This window comes from Lontra canadensis, unplaced genomic scaffold (genome assembly GCF_010015895.1).
Source record: "Lontra canadensis isolate GAN:19392208 unplaced genomic scaffold, GSC_riverotter_1.0 scaffold24, whole genome shotgun sequence".
NCBI classification, from domain to species: domain Eukaryota; kingdom Metazoa; phylum Chordata; class Mammalia; order Carnivora; family Mustelidae; genus Lontra; species Lontra canadensis.
The window spans coordinates 13015583-13039506 of record NW_022631018.1 but is presented as its reverse complement, the minus strand read 5'-3'; the positions used below and the strand labels follow the sequence as shown (position 1 = coordinate 13039506).

The following is a 23924-nucleotide window of genomic DNA, read 5'->3' as shown; positions in this document are numbered from 1 at the left end:
CAGAAGAATCAGGCTGGGCCTGTCAGGCTATGTGGAAGGACAGAAGGATTGAGAGAGATGGACAGACCAATCTGATGACCCAGACTATACCCCTGAATTCTGTCCCAGATCTGTCCCTGGCTAGGCAGCCACGGGGGCAGCAAACTCCCTTCGTTGGTCAGGCAGTCCGAGGGGGATTTCTGTCACTCACAACAGAAACCACCTTGACTGATTCAAGGAGTAGGAAGGTGGGTGGTGTGGTTGGAAAGCCCACCCCGCCCTCTAAAGAGTAGTTAACGGTCTGGACCCTCGTAACCAAGCAAATCTGGGTTCAAGCCGACTCCGACAGCCTTTTTGTAAATATGACAAAAATAAACGAACACAAGTTCAAAGCCTAGCTCTGCCATGGAGCGGGCAAGTCACGTTGGCCTCCTCCTCTGCCTCCTCACGTAGAAAGTAGCTCAGGCTAAGTTCCTCTGCACCACGGCTGCGAAGATTAGGACAAGCGAGGGGCCTGGTCTACCTCGGCTCTGAATAAATAAGAACAATTCCTTCCCAGCTGAAGGGAGTTGAGAGGTAGAGGAGAGTTCTTCAAGTCCTTTCACCTACTCCCCTCCAAAGATGCTAATAAATGGTTGGCAGATGCTTTTACGACTGTTGGACCCAATTTATCTTACTCTGGGAGGATATTACGGCGATGTTTCCCATTATAAGTGAAAGCAGATTTGCTCCTCTTTAACTCTGAAGGGCAGTGGGATGGTATGATCGGTGTCCTTTGTGTGGTAAGAGAGATTTCCATCGTCCATTAGCCTCTTGGCAGTGAGGGTGTTGTCGGCACCCCCTCCCCTGCCCCCAGGCCCCCTGCCCTCTGCCTCTTCAGGGGCCGGAGCCCACTGCCCCCCACACTAGAACCTGGTGGCAGCCCCTCCCTTGAACATATGCAGCCATAAGAATACTAGACATTTTTTCCAGCCAGTCTGCGGTCCCGAGCTCAGGGGCTCTGCGTGCAATCTAACCCGAAGGGTATTTGTCGTGCTCAGAATGACCTGGCTACCTCACACGCTAGGAACATCATGTGGGGGCCACTTATTCCCCATCTTTCATTTCCTTCAAGGACCACTTACTGTTCCTTACAAAGCCATCACCATTGTCTATCGGTGATCGGATTTATGAGGGTGGACCAAACGGTTTTACCTACAGTTGGGGCTTCATTCATCTGTCCCTGGAGAATTTCTGAAAACTCAGTATGGGAGTCCCTTAAAACACACAGATATACAGCATGTGTGTGTGTGTGCTGATCAATTTGTTTTTTAAGCATAAAACCTATACTTTCTGTGAAATTCAAACTGATTTTAGTCCATTCTCTTTCAGCCTTTCAAAGTTCTAGCCATCATTTCCCATTTCTCAGGGCCACCTGATTTTCTGCTGGCTCCCTACAGGGGAAAATGGGATTCTTTTTTCTTTTTTTTTTCCTACCATCTCTTCCAAGAGCTGAGAAAAAGGAAAAGAGCGGCTATGTGGCCACAGGGGCAGCCAAGCAAGAGATTGATTCAACAGGACAAATTCAATGCATCCCAAAAGATTCCCTAGGATGGGATATCCTGCTGCTCAGGGTACAATCTGTTGTAATAAGAAACTGAAGATTATCTGTCAGGAGAGTCAAAGAGCTCAGCGATGGCTTGTGCAAGTTAAAAAAAAAAAAAAGTGAACCCCCTGGGAAATGTTTTTATTTTGGAAATGCTTTCCTAAGTAGGAAGACTACAAGCCATTTGTCAGAGCCCATGCTGTTTGTTCGTACCCACCGGTGACCACGGAAGACTAGATGTTTTCCTGTGCAGGTGACCTATCCCCAGGGGTGGACGATGGCTCTCATCCTGCTCCGCAAGGAGGCTTTTACTGGCAATCAGACAAACGCGACAGAGGAAAAGTATTTCCTGTGTCCTGGCCTGGCCTAGGGTCTCAAGAGTCAAGGTAGGCATCGGCATGGGAACAGATGGGGTTGGTCCACGCTGTGGGACTTTTGAGCAAAGAGGAATTGGCATGCTTGTCCCCGATGGGATGGGAGGCAAGGGAGGGTTAGCAATGGGCACAGAGACAGTACATGAGCCAGGATGAGGATGCCCTTGAAGGACAGGCCCAGAGGGGCTTGAATGCAGATGCTAGAATCAGTACCTGAAGTGTGAGAGTTGAAGAAAAGGAAGACTCCCGCGAAGCATGAGCATGTGTGGACTGGCTGAAAGCTACAAGGTGTCAACTTTTGTTTTCCGAGGACATGGGCCACCAAAGGGGGCAGGGGCACGGGGCTAGGGGCCCTTCAGGTTTGCTTGGGGAAGAGTTTTGTTTTTTGTTTTTTTAAAAGATTTTATTTATTTATTTGACAGACAGAGATCACAAGTAGGCAGAGAGGCAGGCAGAGAGAGAGGAAGGGAAGCAGACTCCCTGCTGAGCAGACAGACTGATGTGGGGCTCGATCCCAGGACCCTGAGATCATGACCTGAGCTGAAGGCAGAGGCCTTAACCCACTGAGCCACCCAGGCGGCCCTGGAGAAGAGCTTTAAGTGAGGAATTATCCAAAGATGGGGGGCAGGTGCTGGTGGCTCTTCTCCTGGTCTGTACCTTTCCCAGGAGGCTAAGTGGTAGAATGAGTCACGCTGCCCTAAAGAGTCTGGCACCTTCACAGGACAGGGTCCCGGACTGGAGTGATAAAGGAGAGGCTTGGAGCGGGAGAAGGAGCAGGATTTGGCAAAAACAGTTGGACAAAAGTGGTGTCAGATGGAAATTTTACATGCTGTTTTCAAATAAAGGTTTGCCAATCACTTTAAAGAGACCCAGAAGGTCTATCCTTCAAGTTCCAGCAGAGGTAAGACGCACAGACGACAAGCTGAGTCTGATCGCAAGGCCACCTGGGTGATTCCCCTAGAACCCGGGGCTGATCAGGGAACTACTTCCCAGACCTTGGACCTCTGTCTGCCCAGATATTCCCAGCAGATGAGTGAATACAAATCTGGAAGGGCCTTTAACAATGCAATTCAAAATAGAAATCCAAGCAGGTAGCCAAAGCTGGGAGCTGGGTGATTGGGAGGTCCATGGAGACAGAACACATTTTTCTGGTCAGATAAACTGGACACGAGTGGTGTCGACAGGGAGCTCCATTCAGAGACATGCCCACTCCAGTATATGTACATTTTGTACAAGGGGAACTACAACCCACAACCGTGCCATGGGCAGAAGGGGACACCTCTAAGGCATGGGACTCTGGTCCAGTTGTTGGCCTGGGTTCAAGTTCAATGGACGGTGGTAGTCATGCAGGGTTACTGGTCCTGATTTGAAATGAGAAGTTCTGACAGTCACTCTCTGATGATGCCAGAGAAAAGTTATAGGCGTCTTGGGTCTTGGCCTGCCCTGGGCGCCCAAAAGGCAGGGAAGACTACAGCAACGGATAGGGCTGACTCGTGGCTGTTGGGTTTTGGAGCAAAGAATGGATATCTTGCTCCAAGTAGGGATGGGAAGAAAAGGAAGGTGGAAAATGGAAAATGCACATAGCATCATGTTACACATGATCACACAGATGATCGTGTTCCAGATCACCCAGACCAGAATGTATCCAGCCATGTGACCTATACTAAGACACCTTCTTACCACCACCACCCACTTGGTCCTGGGTGCCCAGTAACACCACTGCCTATCCATGTGCAATTTTTGTTAAGATCTAATCTACCTGGTCAGCTTGGGATGGGGCCAAAGAACCTGAAAGTGTCCTAAGCAGATTCTCTCTTAGGAATATATCTCTATTCTATACATGACTTTATAATAAAGGTAACTGGGAGCTTCAGCATTTGATTTTAAGGCTGTGTCAAAAGAGTGGCATGAAAAAAATCCAATTACCACATTCTCCCCTCAGTGTCCCCTGGAAAGCTGGGGGGAGAAGTCATCTTCTGGGGACCAACTGGTGTCCACCCTTCATACTAGCACTGGGCTGGTCATGAGCTGAGTCTGGAGGTTTACCCCAGTTACTCCTAGAGACCCAAGCATCCTGGCACTGGCTCCTGGGTGCCCTAAGAGCTCCTCAATTCAACGGTAAGCTCTGGAGGCAAGAAAAGCCTTTTTCAAGTCAGACAGTGACGTCCAGTAGGTCCAGATACACAGAAAATAAGTGTAGGGGAAGTGATCCTTGGAACTGCTATTCTCCAGGGATGGAGAATCAGGAGGCAGTGGCCAAGCTGCATAAAGCCAGAGTTAGGAGCTGAACTGTGTCCCTCCCAAATTCCTATGTGAAAGCCCAAACCCCCAGCACCTCAGATGGTACATTTGGAGGTAAAGACCTTTAAAGAGGGGATTAAGTTAAATAAGGTCCCGGGGGTGGACCCTAATCCAACGTGACTGGTGTCTTAAAAGAAGAGGAAATCTGGATACACAGGGACACCAGGGCTGCATGTGGGCAGAGGAGGGACCATGTGAGGACAGAGAGAAGATGGCCGTCTTTGAGACAATGAAAGAGGCCTCACAAGAAACCACACCTGCTGGCTCCCTGAACATGGACTTCCAGCCTCTGGAACTGACAGAAAACAAATTTCTGTTGTTAAGCCACCAAGTCTGCGGCATTTTGTTACGGAAGCCCAGGCAAACCAACACAGCCAGGTTTGGCTGGAGCATGACATGGCAGAGCTAACTGGGGATGCCAGCCTGGAGGACACCGTAGAGAGGGATTCACGAAGAGATACTGACTCTTCTATGGGGAGACTTTGACCCAGAAGAATGGTCAACGAAATCTTGGAAGTCAGTAGGTAAACCCCAAGAGATTCAAGTATTTGATCCACGGAAGGGACTCTGACTCCAGCACTGTTAAAAACTTGTTCAAACTGGTCCCATCAAGCCAGCCTTCATTTGGCTCAAGAATTCCTCCTCAGGTTCTCAGAGTGCCTGGCTTTCTGGAGAGACCCAAATGTGACACGCAGCTGGCTACTGAGGGCTGCCAACAAGCTCCACCAGAGTCAGGACGCTGCTTCGTTTGGTCTGTCTTGTTCGCCAATAGTTATCACAGAGCATGTCGTGGTCTCAATAAAGACTTCAGTTGACAAGAATGAGTGTGTGCCTGACCCAGAATGCTGAGATGTCCCGACATGATCCTGTGCCTCCAGAAGGCCACCTAGTGAGCTGTTTGTCAAGTGTGGAAGACGGGGGTAAGCATTTGCAGTCCACATGGTATCCCATTCTGTCTCCTGCTACCAGGCATGACTGAAAGGCCATCTTCCGCTTCTCGGAAACAGGCGAGGCGGAGGTTCCTACATATGTCCGATTCCCTCCGGGCTGCCCCCCCGTGGTGTCACTGCGGAATGCGCATTCAGACAGGCGGGAGGACAAGGACACAGCCTACTTAAATGGGGCAGGAGGAGGAACCAACAGCTTGGTCTGTGAGGCTGCCAGATGTCCCAAACCCGTCTGCTGTCCCCCAGAGTTCTGTCAGAGTCCAGAGCACTTGTTCAAGTGCTGGAGGCCTGGGGTGCCATCCACGAGCCCGAGAAGGGCCGCCTTCAGGAGCGTGGGCATGGCCGAGGCTGCCTGCTTCCTCGTCAGAGGGGCTGGAGGGTCGGAGCTATACACCAGCACACAGGCTCTCGGACTCCTCTTCCAGAACTAAGACCACAAAGCCGGGTCACTCCCACACAGCTCGTGGGGTCAGGGCTGGAACCCCCTGGCACAGCCAGCCCATACCTACGTCTTGGCCCAAACCCGCAAGCGGCGTGCTGAGCAAGGTGGCTTGGCCTGCCGGGGCAGCAGGTGCTTTCGGAGGAGCGGGTCACCGCAGGAGAGAGGTTCACTTCTCCACTGCCCCTAGAGAAGTCCAGGCCAAGAAGCCGCCCACAACGCTCTCCTTTACCCCCAGCAACAGCCTCGTGTTAGCTGCAGTCAACCACCCCGGAGGAACGCAGGACATCAGGTGTGCGCGCGAAGTCCGTGGTTTACGACCACGTGCGCAGCTGCATGTGGGGGTGATCGCGGTCCTGGCTCCTGCTGTTCTCCTCCTCCTTCGTGTCTCCTTTGTTGGATTTCCAGACTCTGAAGTAAGAGAGCCTTTGGGAACTGAATTAAAAGGCCTGATATTAAAAAGTTTAAATGAAAACTGCTTGGGCCTTGATGGACCGGGTTGTGCACTGTGGCACAGGCGGTCACCCCCCTCCCAGTGTCCAGACAGGGGCCATGGCTAAGAACCCAGTCTTTGAAAATTGGTAGCAAAGGAAAAGAGGGCCCGGCTAGGTCCGTCAGGTAACTCAGTACTTTACACAAACATGCAGCTCAACCTCTTGGATAGGAGTTTGGCCCAAGAGACTTTGACGGAAATTTACAGTGTGGGAAAAAAAAGATAAAGTGGCCAAAGGATGACTGTCCACCTCTGCGGGCAGAGACTAAGGCAACCATTCACTCACTAGGGGGGGACACAGCTCTGTAAATCTCACCAGAAAGACAGGTGGCCGGCAAGGGAAGTTACCAGAACACTGCATGGAGTACAGGCGCTCAGGCCTCCTCTTGGGTAGAGACCTAGCTCTGGTGTGTTCTCTGGGTCCCACACTGTGCGGGGAGCAGGGGAAAGTTCTGCCCTATATACTCCAGCCAGCGCCTTCCGCTCCCACTCTGCCGACTACGCCCCGGGCCCCACAGGGAGGGGAGATCACTCCGTGTAGTCCACGAGGGGGAGTCACGCCGCTCCCCGCTCTCTGATCTGCGCCCACCTGTTCAAGTCCCTTTGCAGTTTACGCTCTTCTGCTCTTTCCCAGGACACTCCCCAAAATGTCCCTTCTGTCACCACAAAACACTATGCTGCCAGTCAGTACCAGCAAACCTCCCCCTGTAAGAGCAGGCTTTGGTCAAGGAAAAGGGGACGAGCCTTCTAGGTCCTGAAATGAATTCAGATCAGGTATAATAAACATCATGTCACCAGCTCTCATTGCTTCTGAGGACAGTGACATCTCGGTGGGAGGCAAACACAATCTGCGGGTCGTTATCTCCAGGGAAAATGCAGCGAGTTGGCATTTAGGAATTTAGCACATGGTTTGCCCCACAGATCCGGTCCCATCGGTGCACAAAGATTCAAGCGGATGTTAATGGCGTACTCCTTCACACAGTAAAAGGAAATGGAAACGTAGGGACTGGTCTACAGACTCTGGTACCTTCCCAAGACGAAACTCTGTAGATGTGCTACCAAGAACAAGATGGCTGTTCAGAAGCTGGTCTGGACTGATGGCCACGCGCTGCAGTGAAGTGAAAACGGCCAGTTCTAGAACAGGGGATTTTCTCCACTCTGCGCACGCAGGAAACTTCTTGGCTTCTCCCTCCCGCCTGCACCCACCACTGTCCTGGGCACACTGAGCGGATGCAGACTGGGACTGAGTCTTTCCGCAAGAACAAGAGGAGGGATGGATGGAAAGGACAGGGAGGAAAAGGGAAGAGCCCAGGTGAGCAGCTTCAAGGGGAGGAGAAGTGAGAGGGAAAACAAGAGTCTCTGGGCACGTAAGAACCGCTGGGAAAAGACAGAAGGAGAACGTGGGCTTTAAAGAATGAGGCAAGTGTGTTCCAAATGGAAGTTTAGGGGCTCACACTAAACACCTCAGGAAAGAAACGTGCCGTGGTTATCTTCAGGGAGTGGAACAGGAGACTGAAAGATGAGGGTGATTTTTACTTGTGTCCTTTAGGAAACGTCCTTTCCTAGAAGTCTATGCTAGTCTTAGAACAAAAGTTATGCTACCAGAGCACCCGTGATATGCCAAAGTCCTCCTCAAAGCCTTAACGAGCCTCTTTTTCTCTAGATCTTTCTCTGGGTCCTAAAGAGAATCAAGTTTGATTTTATATTCAAAATAATTTAAGTTTAAAACTATATTCAGTTCTGTTTTTAGGTTTCTTTCTCCTTTTCATTTTTGCACACATGTGTAGCATTCAGCAGTGATATTAGGGGCCAAGCAGAGTTTCAAGGGCTGGTTTGGGGACTCTCCTGTAAATCTCAGCGCCTTCTTCAGCAGGAGAATGCTTCCCGAGCTCTGAATTACGACTGGCAAACTAACTTTTGCAACTCAATTCATCTTGTGGTTTTTATTTAATTACATTTTTAATGAAAATTTATGAAATACCTTTAAATTGCTTTCTTTCTGCTTAATGTTCACAGTACCACGGGACAGATGACCATGCATAATCACAGATGCTCTCAGAAGAAACGGTAGGAACTAAAGATGATAGATTTTGTTGTGTGTGAATTAATGCCAACCTACTTTATGAAACAGAAAGATCTTTTTTTGGAAGATTTTAAGAGAATGAAAGAAAGAAAGAGAAAAAGAGAATGAGAAAGAGAGAGGGAGAGTGTGCAGACGAGCAGGGGGAGGGACAGAGGGAGAAACAGGCTCCCCGCTGAGCAGGGAGCCCAATTCGAGGTTCTACCCCAGGACCCCGAGATCATGATCTGAGCCGAAGGCAGATCTTCACTGAAGGAAGATGGCTTTACTGACTGAGCCACCGAGGCACCACAGGAAACAAAGATCTTAATACTGTGTTGCATCATAAAGGGAATTTACTTCTATCGAGTCAAAATAAATGACAGAGCAGCAAGTAGGGAGCCGAGGGCAATGGGGTGATTTGGGTAGAACGCGGACGCCTTCTCCTTTAAGGTCAGTAGTTCAAACTAAGCCAAGGTCAGGAGGGAGAACATCACGCCTAGAGTCTTGCCCTCAATCTGGCTGCGGCAAACGGTATATATTATCACTGTAAAACCGTTAGAGCAGGTGGCAGTCCCGTCCCCTCTCAGTAACTCACGCCGAGCTAACTGCCAAGCTAACTGCCCACGTCCTTGGCTAAAGGGGAACCGAAGGCGCACCTGCCGGAGACCAAGTCAGTGGCTGACGGACCCCAGCGCAGACTCCCCCATGAACACGTGCGGGGCAGAAAGCATCACCGACTCTCACATTCCTGCTTCCAGATTGCTAAAGGACTCAACGAGCATCTGACCCATTCGTTCCTTGTTTTCACTTTTGCTGAGCTAAAGGAAAGAAAGGCCAAGGGCGCCAGCATCCACCCTCTCCCTGGGTTGCTTCCCCTACAATAACCACCACTGCCCGCACACCGCTCAGATCCCATGGGTTTCAAGTGCATCAATCAATGCAGATGGGATTTCTGGAAACACAGACTGCTCTGGGCCAGCTTCTTAACAAGCTCCAGGGAAGAGAAACTGGGGAAGGCTTGGAAACCTGTCACGCGGTGTAGGCACGGAGGGTACCCTTCCAGAGAAACTGTGACCTGCCGAGCGCCAGGAACATATAACCAGATGTATTCCAAACAAATTGGAGTCCACGCTGGTGGGCGTGCCTCCCCCCACCCCCGCCCCAACAAGGAAGGCCTCTGGGACTCCAGCCGGTTCACCCGGGGGTAAGTTAGCGCTTCAGAGAAGCCGTGACAGGCATGGGGAGAGGATTCAAACTGTGTGCAGACGCGGCACTATCGAGGAGGGGGACCCATGTCGAGTGTCTGTGCTCAGAGCAGGCTGGGAGGGCAGCCTGGAGGGGGCGGGGGGGGCAGCAGGTGCAGGTCCAGCGCCAGCCGGAGTGTGGGGCAAGGGGCTGGGGGAGCGCCTGCAGGAAGGAGGGCTGGCCTGACCCGAGTCTCCTGGCTGCGGTCCACCAGCTCGGCCTGCGGTTTGGCTTCCCGAGGCCCAGTCCCAGGGTTCAGAGAGGTGACACCAATCTTCCCAGACCCGCCTCTCGTTGCAACACCGAGGCTCAGAGAACGAAGCCTTATTTCTTTGTGCTCGGTTCATATTTTCTGAAAACCCACAAGATTCATCATCCTGAGCAGACATTTCAGGCTCATGGGAAAGTCTGCTGTCTCAGCCCCGAAGGCAATCGCTTCTCAGTTGGGCGCGAGCTGACTCACAGTCTGGATTCCAGAGCTGTCCGACCACACGGCAGTGGAAGAAGCCACCTCTGGAAGCACTGAGAACACCCTTGGGCACCGTGGGGCCGGGAATGGCCTGTGCACCCCTGTCGCCCACCCGGCTGGTGGGGTCCTCGGGCTCCTCTCTGCGTGGACCCCGCCAGGCCGGCTTCCTGCTCCGTGTCTCACTTCCCACCGGGGTCCCGGGCTTGCTTCTGTTCTTCTCCCCTTGATGCTAGTCACTTTCCCCTCCATCGCCTCCTGAGGCATGTCCTCAAGTGGGGACTGACAGCAGCCCGGACCCTGCCCCCTCCTTCACTAAAGCCCCTTCCCTGCTTGTTGTCCCATGCCGGGTAGGCTGAGAGCTGGGTTGTCCCTCTGCTTAGCCCCTCAGGGCTGTCATCGTGACTGCACGGTCTTCAGTGCCACCCAGAACGGCACCCCTCCCGGTCCCCCCGGCTTCAGGGCACCTTCCCAGCTGTGAGCAACCCTGTCCTGTGCGGGAGATGGTGAATGACTCTGAGCCCTTGCCCTCGGCATGACCGGTCTCGACTTCCGAACTCATGCTCTTGGCCCCCAGCAAACCGGGTCCCGCGCCCACCATCACCCGACCTCAGCACCACCAAAGCTCCCGTGAGTTACAAAAGCATCGGGGACGACACAGCCCTGGTCTGAAGGGGCTGCGGTCGGTCAAGAAACAATCCGCAATCGCTCCTCCACCGGTCTCCGACACGTTTGCGCACGGGCACCTCCCCGCTCTCCCGCGAGCCTCAGGAGGCGGTTACGGGGTCACTTGATTCGAGCGAAGGCACCCCGGGAACCACAAAGCCCTGACACATGGAAGAGACCACCATCTGTCGGCCAGACTCAGGGCCCCAGGCGGGCCGTCCTCACCCGGGTCCACAGAGGCGAATGACACAAGCCCCCCCACACCCCCAGCTAGGGACCGGCCGTGGACCTGAGGCTCCCCCCGCCCTGCACTCTGCCCCATTGCCGCAAGCCACACACCACACCGGGACCCGCAGCTCCACAGAGACCGCATCTCCGCAGCCCCTGCACCCCCACAGGGCCTGCCCCAGGGCCGGAACCTCAGGAACAAAAACAAAACGGGGACACTCGCTAAGACGCGGTCCCTGCAGTGACTCTGGGACGTAAGTCCTCTGGCGCAGGGAAGGCCCTGCAGCCTTGACTCCGGCCCGGCCCCAGGACTCACCGGTACGGCTCCATGGTCCGGATGCCGTAGAACAAGGCCTCCTCCAGCAGGCCCAGGTTGATGCAGGCGTCCATGGCGCAGTCGAGAACCTTCAGCTGGTAGACGTTGATGTCGGGAAGGCGCTCGGCGTTGCTGCTGATGATGGTCTGGCACATGGCCAGCACCTGTTCCCACTCTGTGATTAACCTTAGTTAAGGATTCATTGTCTCCACCAGGAAAACAAGGAAAATGAGATTCTCGGCAAGCCTGAACAGCCGCCAGGCACAGGAGGGAAGGAGAAGCCCATTATTTCACACAGATGAGCTGCCTAAAAACATACTTGAGAAACAAAAACGGGTTAAGTGGCATCTCAGAGAAGCAAATTCTGTTTACGTCAACAAACCGTCTTCCGAGCAAGCCTGTACTTTGGGGGATTAAGCTTCCCAAAGAACCCTGCTTTCTTCACGCTCCTCTACAGATTCTCCTTAAAGCCCGTCGTGAAACAGTGCAGCCGCATGTGAAACTAAACGACCGGTGAGGTTATCGCAGCCTGACCTGTGTACTGTGTTAGCTTCTGTTACAAAACCGATCCAGATGGAAGAAGCTTCAGACGGATTCCATTTTAAAACGGAGGAGCTCGTTTTTGCCCCTGGGTCATCCAAATCTTGGGCATACAGGAAGCCAAGTACACAACCCACAGGCACGAACGAGGGAAGCAACTTGAAGAAATACATCTCCACCGGGCCTCCTACTGAAGCTATTTTTTCTTTATTATTATTATAAAGCAAAAGGGATCAGGCCTATACTTAACCAAAAAAAAAAAAGTATTCTTATTTTGAATCTCTGAAGTGGGAGATAATATGATAATATTAAGAACAGGGCTCAGGCATATCAACTGTGGGCAGGGGGAAAGGATGCTTTAAAAAGGGGCACCTGGGTGGCAGGGCCGGTTAAGGGTGTGAGTGTGGACTTGGGCTCAGGTCATGACCTCAGTCATGAGATCAAGCCCCGAGTCCCGTGATGGGCTCTGCGCTCAGCATGGAGTCTGCTGGAAATGCTCTCTCTCCCTTTGCCCCTCCCCCTAGTCTCTTTCTCTCTTAAGTAAGTAAATCTCTTAAAAAAAAAAAATTGTAAAAAGACCCAGTACTCACTTATGAGCAACTCTGACTGTCTGATTCGCTGTGAGTCCCCAACTTCCTCTCATGCAGCCCTGATGCGATCGCCCTTTTTTATTTTATTTATTTATTTTTAAAGATTTCATTTATTTAGTTGAGAGAGAGAGAGTGCACAAGCAGGGGGAGGGACAAAGGGAGAGGGAGAACCAGGCTTCCCACTGAGTAGGGAGCCCAATGTGGGGTTTGATCCCAGGACCCTGGAGATCATAACCTCAGTGGACAGCATACACTTAACGAATGAGCTACCCAGGCACCCTGTGATCTGCCTTTTTTGAAACTGCTATTCCTCCCTGCCCTCTTCTAGAGGCAGTCGGAGGACTGAGGACGTGCTGTAGGGAGCGTGGACCGTGCCGTGAATCCACCCGCCCAGGTGAACACCGCAGAAGCGCAGCTGAAGGCCAGAGTGCGGGCACTCGGCTTCCCTTCCTGCGCCGCTGCTGCTGGGGTGCCATGTGTTGGGGAAAGTGCAGGCCCATCCCCCACCCTCCCCCCTTCAACCTGCACACTCCACATCCTGCCACACTCCACCAGAGCGAAAAGGGTTGCAGATCTTAGAGGCAGCAGAAATGGCAGAGCCTTTGGCTGGAGCTAAAGCTGGATTTCAATCTGAGCTGCTTCTGTCATCGGTCAGATCTGAGGCTCTGAGGATGTCGCTAGAGCCCTTAATGCCACGTGACTTCTGAACACCACTAGGGGGAAAGAAAATGGTCCAGTGGACTGAACCCCCATCTACCCACACCCCTCACCACCACCACCCAACCCAGTCTCTTCCCGATCAGTGCCACCCCCCACGCCCCGAACAAAGGCCCCTCCATCTTTCACTGGTCCCCATTTGGCACACCCCACCTTGAACCAACAGTGTGCTCCAGCTCCCCTTTATCTCCCCTCATCAACATCCACCCCTCCTAGCCTCCCTGCCACCCGCTGGTGCTGCCTTCCAGAACGTTAGCACTTGTAATAATCCAGTCAAGCCGCCTGTGGCAGTGGGGACTAGCGTCTTTATGAACCTCACGAGAGAAGTGTTTCTTTTCAGTGCCCCCCCCCCCCCGCCGGAGGCACAGCACCTTACCCCTGAGGCAGGAATTCCTTGGTTAGATTCGTGAGCACCACAACGCACAGCCCAGGGCCTTTTATTTCACACTTCCTGTATACCACACTCTGTAATTTTAGGGTGAGTCTTGTCTCTGAGGAGTTGACTCTGGTCCCGGGCGAGGAGCATTTACTGAAGAAAAATTGAGTCGGTGACTTCTTTTGTATTCATCTGACATTATGGGTAAAGTGTGCTGAATGATCCCCAGAGGTTGGGGGGAGCAGTAGCTCAGGCAACGCAATGATTCTGTAACAGATTGCGGGGCTAACCTCTGTGGCTTTTCATTCCAGGATTAGGTACTGGACAAACTGCCAGGGGGAATGACGGTCTCTTATGCAACACGAGACATTTCTGGGGCAAGACTGCGCCTTACTTCACCGTTGTGTTGTTTGACCTCCATGACTACTCGTCTACTCATTTATATATGCTCCGACTCATCTGCAAGAGGTTTGAGGTGACAAGCCTTAGAAACGAAAACCAGATGTGATGATATTCTGAAGCCACCGATAGGAATACATCTACTTTCTCCCCCGGCAAGCTGGAAGGGACCGCACGCCAACTTCCTTGGCAACCCTGGCAACTGTCTGCTGGCAAACGAGGCAACCCTCTCTTATAAAACACCCCAGTGAGCAAAAAAATGGAATAATTTTAACTAAGAGGCTTTTCCCCCAAGCGGATGCTGACATTGTATTTGCTCAGAAATGCAGTGTCTGGCATTTGCCGGGTGTTACATATGAGCTGGTCTGTTCCAGGGGGGAGCTGAGCTCTGGAGAGAAGCAGGGTGGAGAGCTGCCCTGAAGCAGAGAGAATGATAACCTTCTTTAACCTCCCAGAGTTGACCATTGTGCCTCTGATGCCCCTCCAGGATGCATGTGCCAAGAGGTGTTGATGTCTGTGGGAGAGTTGTGAGAGCAGGGTGGTATGGACCAGAAGGTGGGCTGTACCCGGCACAGCACTTGGCGCAGAGTCCATTTTCAGTGAGGCCTTGTCCCGCTGAGACCTGACTGTGGCTGGGTCATCCAGGGCCCCAATTCCACGGTAGGGGGGCCTGGAGAATGAGCCTATTTCTCTGCAGTAGAATGGTTTTTTGAGCCCAAGCAGGCCCCCCTCTCCTTCCCAGAGCTGACCATTTTCTCAGTATCTCCCATCCTGCCTACAGACAGGGTTTCAAACTCCATTTGGACCCTGGCCCCATGCCTGACAATTTATTTTAGTTTTTCTAGATCCTTCTTAATATGCCTTACATCCAACCAGGCCCAGAACTCTGGATATGATCAGACTCACAGATCCCCTTTCTCATTTCCTCGTCTCCGTTAATGCAGCCCGAGAGCGCAGGAGGTTTTTGAGGGGTTATATCATCCTCTTAAACGTGATTAAATTTTTCTGTGTACCAAAACCCTAAAATCGTTCCACATGTCCTACTGCTAAGCTTGAGGTCTATTTACACACTTAACTCTGACCCAAACAGAAGATTTTATATACATTCTTGTTGAATTTCGTCTGTTCAGATTCAGGCATCATTCAAGCCTTCAGGGGTCTTGAGCTCTGGATTCTATCCACCCACCCTCTGCCATTCCCCTGACTCCAACCTTTGGGAATCTGAGGGCCCCTGGGCTCTGCATCGCCATTCAAGGCATAGAGTCAAAGGCGGGAGAGGACCGAGGTGGGAACAGGGCACTCCAGAGTCACAGCGACCCCAGGGCATCATTTTCTCAGAAGAGCCACTCAAGCATTTAGAAAGCTGTCTGGCCATGCTAGCATCCAGGATCAATTTCTTGACTGCTCTTAACTGGGCATCTTCCAGAAATCCACATAAAAACTTTACCAAAGAAATCCACCACTCTCTGGACTCACTTGCTCTTGGTGAACCCAGGCAGCCTAGGCTGATCACAGCTCCCTTTCCATTCTGTTAGTAATCAGCTACAGATTCTTTCCCCACATTGCAACAGACAGACAAAAACAACCCACTGGCTTCAGATTTCAGAAGATCCCTTTTTCACCTTTAAAAACAAGACCAGTTTGCCCATCCACCTCTTCTATTCTGTACAACTCCTTGAAGAACACTGTAGATAGAAACCTCATTTGCAGATGTTCTTACTGTCTGGGATCGGATTTCCCCCAAGGCATCTGAAGGACCTGGCACTATCTTTTTCATCTACCTTGTTCTATTTCTTCTGGCCTTGGCGTTTCCCTTTGTCAGGTTTTTTGCTCAAGTGATCTCCCCTACTGGAAGCGACCTCCCTCTCAGCCTCTACCCATTCAAACCCTGTCCCTGATTTGTGCTACCTCTCTCCCAGTACATCAGTGTGGCCTCCCCTGAGGACCTCCAGCATAAGTGCTCTCTCCTTACTCTGAACTTTGACCCACTTGTGGTCCTTACTATTTATGCCCAGAAAATTTATTGCGCAGCAACTCCCTCTGCTGTGGTAGTCATGGTTGATTTAATATGAAACTTCTAGATCTGAGAGTCAATGATTTTAACTTTGAAGGAGTCTAAGTTATTTTTTCCTAGAGACATAGGTTGTGGGAGGAAAGGAATACAGAAACCTGTTACCTAGTACAGTGCCTGTACACCATCTAGAGATTACTACTTACCCTCCTATTACTGGCATGAGTTACGGCTACTATCTGATGGTGGTGAGGTATTCATGCCGATTCTGCCATACTCTGCCCAGCCATTACCTAGACTGTTGGCTGGGCTTTGGGATGCAGCCTGTGACCGTGAAACAGAATGAAACTCACTGGCTCATGCAAAGGTCAAACCATGGACTTGGCCTCATTAACGCTAAGCTCCAACCAATAAAGAAGCAACAGTCCCAACAGTATGGCTCAATCTACAGGTAAAAGGATACTCCAATGTGCCTTCAGTTCTTCAATTTTTTTCAAGGATTCTTGAACTTCCTTCCACACCTGCTCATCACCAGTGAGCATATCAGCATCCTGATCAGGCCAAATGAAGAGAACAGAAAGGAAGACAAATTATTCAATTAATAAAATGGGCAAAGGAGAAAAAGATGGGCAAAGGATCTAAACAGATATTTCTCCAGAGAAGATATTCAAATGGACAATAAACACCTGGACAGATGCTCAACGTCATTAGCCATCACAGAAATGCAAATCAAAACCATAGAGAGGTATCACTTCACACCCCCCAGCCTGGCTATAAAGATGTCAGAAAGACCGAGAATAACAAGTGTCGGCAAGGCTGTGGAGAAACCAAACTCTCCTGTGTTATTGGTAGCAATGTGACATGCTGCGGGCACTTTGCAAAAACAGTCTGGCAGTGTCTTAAAAAGTTAAACATGGAGTTACCATATCATTAAACAATTCCGCTCCTTAGATCCCCAAGAGAGAGAAAAACACGTTCACCCAAAAACCTGTGCATCAATGTTCACAGCAGCATAATTCTAGCAAATAAGGTGGAAACAGCCCAAATGCCCATCAAATGAATGGATAAATAAAATGTGACATATCCAGACAACGGAATATTAGTGGCAGTGAAAAGCAACAAAATGAGGACGTCCCCTAAAAACACCGAGCTAAGTGCAAGAAGCCAGTCACAAAGGACCACATACTGTATGATTCCACTGAAATGAAGTGTTCAGAATAGGCAAATCCACAGAGACAGAAAGTCAGTTACTCATTGGCTACAGAGGGGAAGGGTGGGGAGAAGTGGACGGGACTGCCAACAGGGATGGAGCTTCTTCTCGGGCCGATGGAAATGCCGTAAAATCCACTGTGTACATGGTTCCACGACTCTGTGATATACTTGTATACTTCAACTGGCAGCTTTGTATCATATGTGGATTATATCTCGATATAGCTGAGATATATCAGGACGGGGAAGAGGGGCAAGAGAAAGAACCATTTGTTTGGAGACAGGTACCTGAATCAAAAACGTAGTTATCAATCAAAATGCATCTGGGAAAGAGTAAGAGGAGTACAATTACACCCATGTGAACGTATTGTGACTTCAGCAAAAACTTAAAAGAAGGTGGAAGAGGGGGAGGAGGAGAGGAGGAAGATGAAAAAGAAGGAGGAGAGGAGGAGAACAGAGAATACCCAACAATTTAAAAAGCAATTCAAAACAAAACTGTGAGTTATCATTTATTAAGCATGGTCCTCTGGCTTAGTAAGCAGGTCCTCTCTTCTTCTTGTGTGTCCACATTTTAAGAGCACCATAGCCACGCATGGCTGTAACCACCGTACTGGGTAGCACAGATTCAGAACAGTTCTATCATCACAAAAGTTCTATTGGACAGCGCGGCTTTAAAGAGGCTAATCAAAGCATCAAAAACTGTCATCAGATGCCATTCAAAACCAGGTGTTTAATATTCATTAAATTCTCAGTGGGTTTCAGGGAGAAGAACCATCCAAGGAAGTTGTATTAAATCATGGCCGAATCACGGTAAAGGTGAGGGAGGGCAGACTTTTTAAACTACAGCAATCTCCCTGAAGATTTTTACATGCCTCCTAGGGGACGTTTATACAATGACTCTTGTGAGAACCACTGCCAGGGCAGGCCTAGGAGGATGATACAGATCACTCTGGCACGGCAGGGCAGAGACAAAAGAGGGCCATGGAGAGCCAGGGAAAAGAGATCCCAAGAACAGGGTGAGGCAGTGGGTGCACACACGAGGAAACATGTACGCTCGTGTCAGGCAGGGTGCCTGTGTGTAGCAGGGTTTTACAGGTTGCCTATGAGTAACACCACAGGGTGGTTTTTAAAAGGACACTATAAATACACCCTACTTTTGGGGGGGCATTCTAAATAAGAACCCAGCTTTCTATACACAGGAGAGGGAAATGAAAGTTACTTGCTTTTCAAAAGGTAGACATGAATCTCCTAAGTGCCTTCCCTAAGTCCACACTCAGCTCCTAAAGCCTCCATCCCACTGCCTCACTCCAAAGCAACTCCCCGGCTCCTCCCAGAAAGAGCCTGTGTGTTAAACCTTGACAATCATGGCTGTTTAGGATGAAATCTTCCTGGTTTGTATTTTACTCCTGGCCGCTCAAGCTCTAGGCAAGACATCTCACTTGTTAGACTCTACAGGAGGCAGATAACAGGCCCCCGAAGATGTCCATGTCCCAGTCCCTAGAACCTATACATATGTCTGGGTACATAGCAAAGGGGAAATCAGGTTGCCAGTGGGATTAAGACTGCTTGTCAGCTGACCCGAGAATAAGCAGCAGGTCCTGAACTCCCCAGGTGGGGCCCGTGGAATCACAAGTGTCTTTCAGGGTGGAAGAGGGAGGCAGAAGAAGAGGTCAGTGATGTAACTTGAGGACCGAACCTCACTGTCTACTTAGAAGATGGAGGAAGGGACCCACAAACCAAGGAGAACAGGTGGCCTCCAGAATCCAACAGAGTCAAGGAAACAAATCCTGCCCCTCTGCCGCCCGCTAGGAGACTCTACAAAGAAAGGTAGCCCCTCCAAGGACCCTCATTCTCACCCAGTGAAACCTGTCTCAGGCTTCTGACCTACAGGACTGTAAGGGAATAAATTTGTGTTGTTTCAAGCCACTGAGTTTGTGATCATCTGTTAGAGCAGCCATAGGCAACTACTATAGCCCATACCACACCCGCTGTTCTTCTGGCCACTGGACCTTGGCATGTGCCCCTCCCTGCAGCTGAAATTAAGTCACCTGATCACCTATTCTAAAAGCATCTACTGAGTACCTACTGGGGCAATGTTCTAGGCACAGAGAATAGAGCAGTAAAAAAAAAAAAAAATCAGAGGGTTTACAATAAAGAGATAGGAGGAGCTTGGTATAACAGAAAACATGCACACATGAAATACATATTTATCAGAAGGAAAAACAAGTAAACAGGGAAGGGGGATAGGGAGTACTGACCCCAGAGAGTTCCGTCTTAGGCAGGGTGATCAGGGAAAGCCTCACTGAGAAGATAATATAGAAGATCAGAGAGAGGTCAAGGGGGAGAAGATAGGAATTCTAGGCAGAGAGGACAGCCAGTGCCCTGGTGCTGAGCCAGGAGCTTGCCCGATGTTCCATAAACAGCAAAGAGACTGTTGTGGACAGAGTTCTTCCATTGTTGTTTGTGTACATGTTAGAGCTAAATATAGGTCCTCTGCTTTGATCCCGCCTCTCCGCATACCTAGCACAGAGCACTGTATGGAACAAATGCCCAGTGAAACATCTGTAGGATAGATCTGGAAGATGGAGGCTGCCATTTCTTTGGTCACGATCTGGATGTCCCTTGTACGGATTTCAATTACTCCTCACAACATCCTTGTAGGGCATCCATACCTCTAATGACAAATGAGGCAAAAGATACCTGCCCTGCTCCTTAAGTATGTGCCACATATGTCCTTCTGTAGTAACTGCCAGAGGCAAGATTCAAATCCAAGTCCGTCTGGCTTCAGGGCTCAAGCTCTTTGCACTAACTTTATGTTTTATTTTCGTTTGTTTCTCTCCTAGGCTTGCTCAAAAGGTGAGACAGGTCTGGGAAGTAGTCACTTCAAAATATCTTCAACTCATGGTTCCTATGATCTTCCTAATCCCTGCACTTGCAAAAGTGCAGTAGATCCTCCAGCATGAGGGGCACCTGGGTGGATCAGTCAGTTAGGCATCTGCCTTCGACTCAGATCATGATCCCAGAGTCCAGGGATCGAGCCCTACATCGGGCTCCCTGCTTTGCCGGGAGCCTGCTTCTCTCTCTGCCCCCGCCCCTTGCTTGTGCTTGTGCTCTGTCCCTCTCTCCCTCTCTGTCTGAAATAAATAAATCTTTATAAAACAACAACAAACCATCAACTCCCTACAATGTCTCACTATGATATGAGAGGTCGTATTCCCTGCACCCTCGGGTTCCTGATTCACCTCGCTCCCACCCACTATCTTGTTCTGTGACTTCTGTGACTGTCCCTACAATAGGGTCTCTCTCCCCTCTCCCCTCAGCGGGAAGGGGCACATCCGATTCTGCGTGTATGTGTTCATATACATATGCATTCCTATATATACAGGACACGCATTCATAAACAGAGAAACAACGTAGGGAAGCATAATTTAAATCTTCTACTTTTTTCCATTTGCAAATGTAAGAGTTTATTAGTGTGTTCTTTTCTACAGCCCCTCGGGTATAAAGGTAGTAAATTTATACCCTTATTTCATGATTTCTTATCCAAGCATATCAAAGAGACTTGCTATCATTTAGGACAGTCATTTAGGGAAAAAATTCCTTTTTGAATTTCCGCTTTACTGTGAGAATGGGGCTCTAGGGGGTGAGCCCTGAAATTGGTTTCCGATAGGTGGCAACATTCATTTTACGCACAGCTATATTTTTTTCTTTTTTTAAAAAATCAGATGTGCTATTGTTGAGTTTTCTACAAATGATAAAAATAGTTCTGACTACAGGCAGAGGGATTCCTGAGGAGTTCACTCCGCCAGGAAACGATGACGAGAAGCAAGGACACGTCGGCTCCAGCACCGACAGCACCTCTGCCCTGACTAGCTGCGTGTCCCTTTGCAAGCCTTCCTCCTCCTGCCCGTCAGCTCCCCCACCCGTGAAGGCAGCTGGTCCGATGCCCACCCCCATTCTTTCCACTTGACCACTTCAGGGGTGGAAGTAGCACAGAGCCACATTAGCTGTACCTCTGGTGACCTCTCTCTTGCGCACCTCCAGAAAAGTCTGTCAAGAGCTTGGCTTCGTTTTAGACAAAAAACATGGCAATAGTTCACTTGAGGCTGACCTCTGTCAGCTGCTGTCAGGCCTTGGTAAGAATAAGTCTCCTGAGTCACTCCATTCCCTCTCTGGCCTCTTAGGCTCCTCTCCTCACCGCCTCCCCTGCCCCAAACGCCGGGGCCAACTACTCCCCAAGGTTCAAGTCAGTTCTCTCGATACTTGGTTCCTTCTTCCTCGCCCCCATTCCGTCCTCTCAGAGCCCGCCCCAAGTCTGGCACAACCCGGGCTCTATGACTGCCGTGACACTCCTTCTCCAACTAGAATCCTTCTCCTCGGATTCTGGAAGGACCCGGACAGCAGGCTCTGCTCTTCCCTCGGGTCACCTCTTCTGTTCACTTCTTTGATCTTCTTCCCATTTGCCCCTTTGGGATGGGCCTCGAATGTCCTCCCTCAGGAAATCATGTCTCATGCTGCCCTCTGAGTTAACCCAGCTGTCCTGAGCCACCGCGGCTACTCTGCACACCTCTCTTGACACCAAGCTGTCCCTGATGGTCGGCTTTCCTGTGTCCCCAACAAGCCTCAGAACTTCTGGAGGGACCAAGATCCGATCGGATCTTTGTCCCCCATGCCAGCATGATCAGTTATCCCGTATGTATTTGGTGACCAACAAAAGATGAGAGAGGAGTGACCTACAATCCACGGGTAACGGTATCACAAGAATAAAACACCTTGACTTCACCACAACAGGAAAGAGACTCTCAACCAAGGAGACTGTGTGTTCCACGCTTGTATCTCGACTGGTTTCTGATATTTCTACAGCACGATTATGTGGGAAGGGGCGATATTTCCACTGCAGCTGCCGAACCAGCTGAATGCCCAGATGTGGGTCTAGAAGATGACGTGAACGCTCTCTCCCACATAAGAAATCCCACGCTCACTCGGGACCCCTGCTCCCCGACACAGCATCAGCGACTTGGGGGTGCCCTGTGTTGACTCTCCTGGCTTCATCCTGAGCCTCCCGTTGCTCCCTTGGCCCAGAGGTCCCGTCCCCACCTGACCCCGAGTGGATCCACGATGCCATTTAAGTTCCCTCAGACACAGCTGCTCCATCGATACCCTGGCGCCGTTCCCTTACCCATTAAAAAATAATAATAATAAATAAATAAAAGGTGCCAGGTGACAGGAGATAACCTCACCATGACATCAAAGGGTCCCACTCAACACATCCCACTGAACCGGCCAAATGCTTCCTTTGGGTCTCAGGGTAGGAAGCGTACCTGCCAGGTGCCAGTGGTGGATGGGAAATTTGAGTTTCTTAACAGGATAAGCTTGGGATCCGGCAAGGTGTCTTCCCTGGGGAAAGACCACCAGGCTCTATCAGGCTCCAACATCAGACACAGCCATCCAGATCGACTTTGTCTCCGAGACACTTAAACAGATGTGTTCACTCGGCTCACGAGCGCTGGACGCCGAAACTCTTGCACTGAGCTAATTTCAGATGGTTCGCATTAAAAGGAAAAGGAGAAAGGCAAGCTGCTTTCCAGGACTTCCTGTTATCCAATCCTTTTGCAAAGTCTAATTAGATTGGATGGGAGGGAGAGGAGAATAGAATGGGAAATAAAATTACAGGACACTTACAGACTTTTCCAGTAATTCAATAATTCTAGAGTCTCAAAAGAAGGAAAGTTTTTTCTGTGTTTGGTTTTTAAGGCAGAATGAGGTTCAAATACAGAGCCTGCACTTAGGAGAGAGACTTAAACTCATGAGGGGAACAAACATTTGCAGAGCCCTGACTGAGAAACTCCGGTTCGGGGAGAATGTACTGGAACTAAGAGATTAATATACAACATCATTCAAAACCTTTATGATTCACAGGAAACATCTCTGCTGGAACCAATTTCCAACTCCTTTGGCAAAAACAACTGAAAGCAATTCAGTTTAACTTGAGGGGGAAAGTGGCTCTTTCATGAACTAGAAAAGCAGCGGTTAAAAATAGAGCATTCATTCTCCAAGCACAAAGCAGTCAATGGGCATTAAGGATTGGGGAAGAAGGCAAAGGAAGGAAGTTCGCCACTTGAAGCACGTTCAACTTGCTGCATGTTCTAATTAGCAATTAACAAGTGACTGTACACAATAATTAGAACTCGGTGAGAGGAACACTGGCTTTAGAGTCATAAACTGTAGATCTGAGTCCCTGCACCTTAGTTGTACGACCTCAGCAAGATGGTTATCCTTCCTGAAGCTAAGCTTCTTTGGTGGTAGCAACTCTTTGAGTGGCTCCTTTTCCTAACCCTTCCTTTCGCACCCTCTAGAAGCACTAACGTCATGAATGGCACCATACATAGTCTGAGTTCTCAATTTCTACCCCAGTGGGCGGGGGTCCCTGGGGGTCTGACTGGAGTCTGCCTTGCTTGGTGGGAGGGAGAACAGTCTTTTTCTTAAAAAATAAAGATTTGTTTATTTAGGGGCATTTGGGTGGCTTAGTTGGTTAACCATCTGCCTTTGGCTCAGGTCGTGATTTCGGGGTCCTGGGATCGAGCCCTGGGTCGGGCTCCTTGCTCAGCGGGAAGCCTGCTCCTCTCACTGCCTGCCATTCCCCCTGCTCGTGCTCTCTCTCTGACAAATAAATAAAATCTTAAAAAAAAATTTGTTAAGCACGAGCAGGGGGAGGGGCAGAGGGAGAGAGAGAAAAAGAAGCAAGCTTCCCACTGAGTGCAGAGCTGGATGTGGGGCTCAATCCCAGGACCCCAAGAACAAGACCTGACCTGAAATCGAGTTGGATTCTCAATTGACTGAGCCACGCAGGCACCCCAAGGCCAGTCTTATTCTAACAGAGCATACGAAATCAAGAACCAGCTCTGCCAGGCCCCTACAGCTCTGAATGTCCCCTTCCCTCTCCCTGGAAGCTTCTTGCTCAATGGAGCAATCTACACAAGC

At 50.2% G+C, this 23924-nt stretch overlaps 1 protein-coding gene across 1 annotated transcript in view; it reads right to left on the bottom strand.

The window, feature by feature from the left end:
* The window catches only part of LOC116870773 (histone-lysine N-methyltransferase SMYD3), a 149983-nt gene that overhangs the window by 85395 nt on the left and 40664 nt on the right, over positions 1 to 23924 (bottom strand). The window contains exons 4-5 of the mRNA XM_032862873.1: positions 16198 to 16285; positions 11102 to 11276 (exon numbers count right to left, since the gene is read on the bottom strand). Coding sequence (XP_032718764.1) covers positions 11102 to 11276; positions 16198 to 16285 — 263 coding nt within the window. The remainder of the gene's footprint in view (positions 1 to 11101; positions 11277 to 16197; positions 16286 to 23924) is intronic.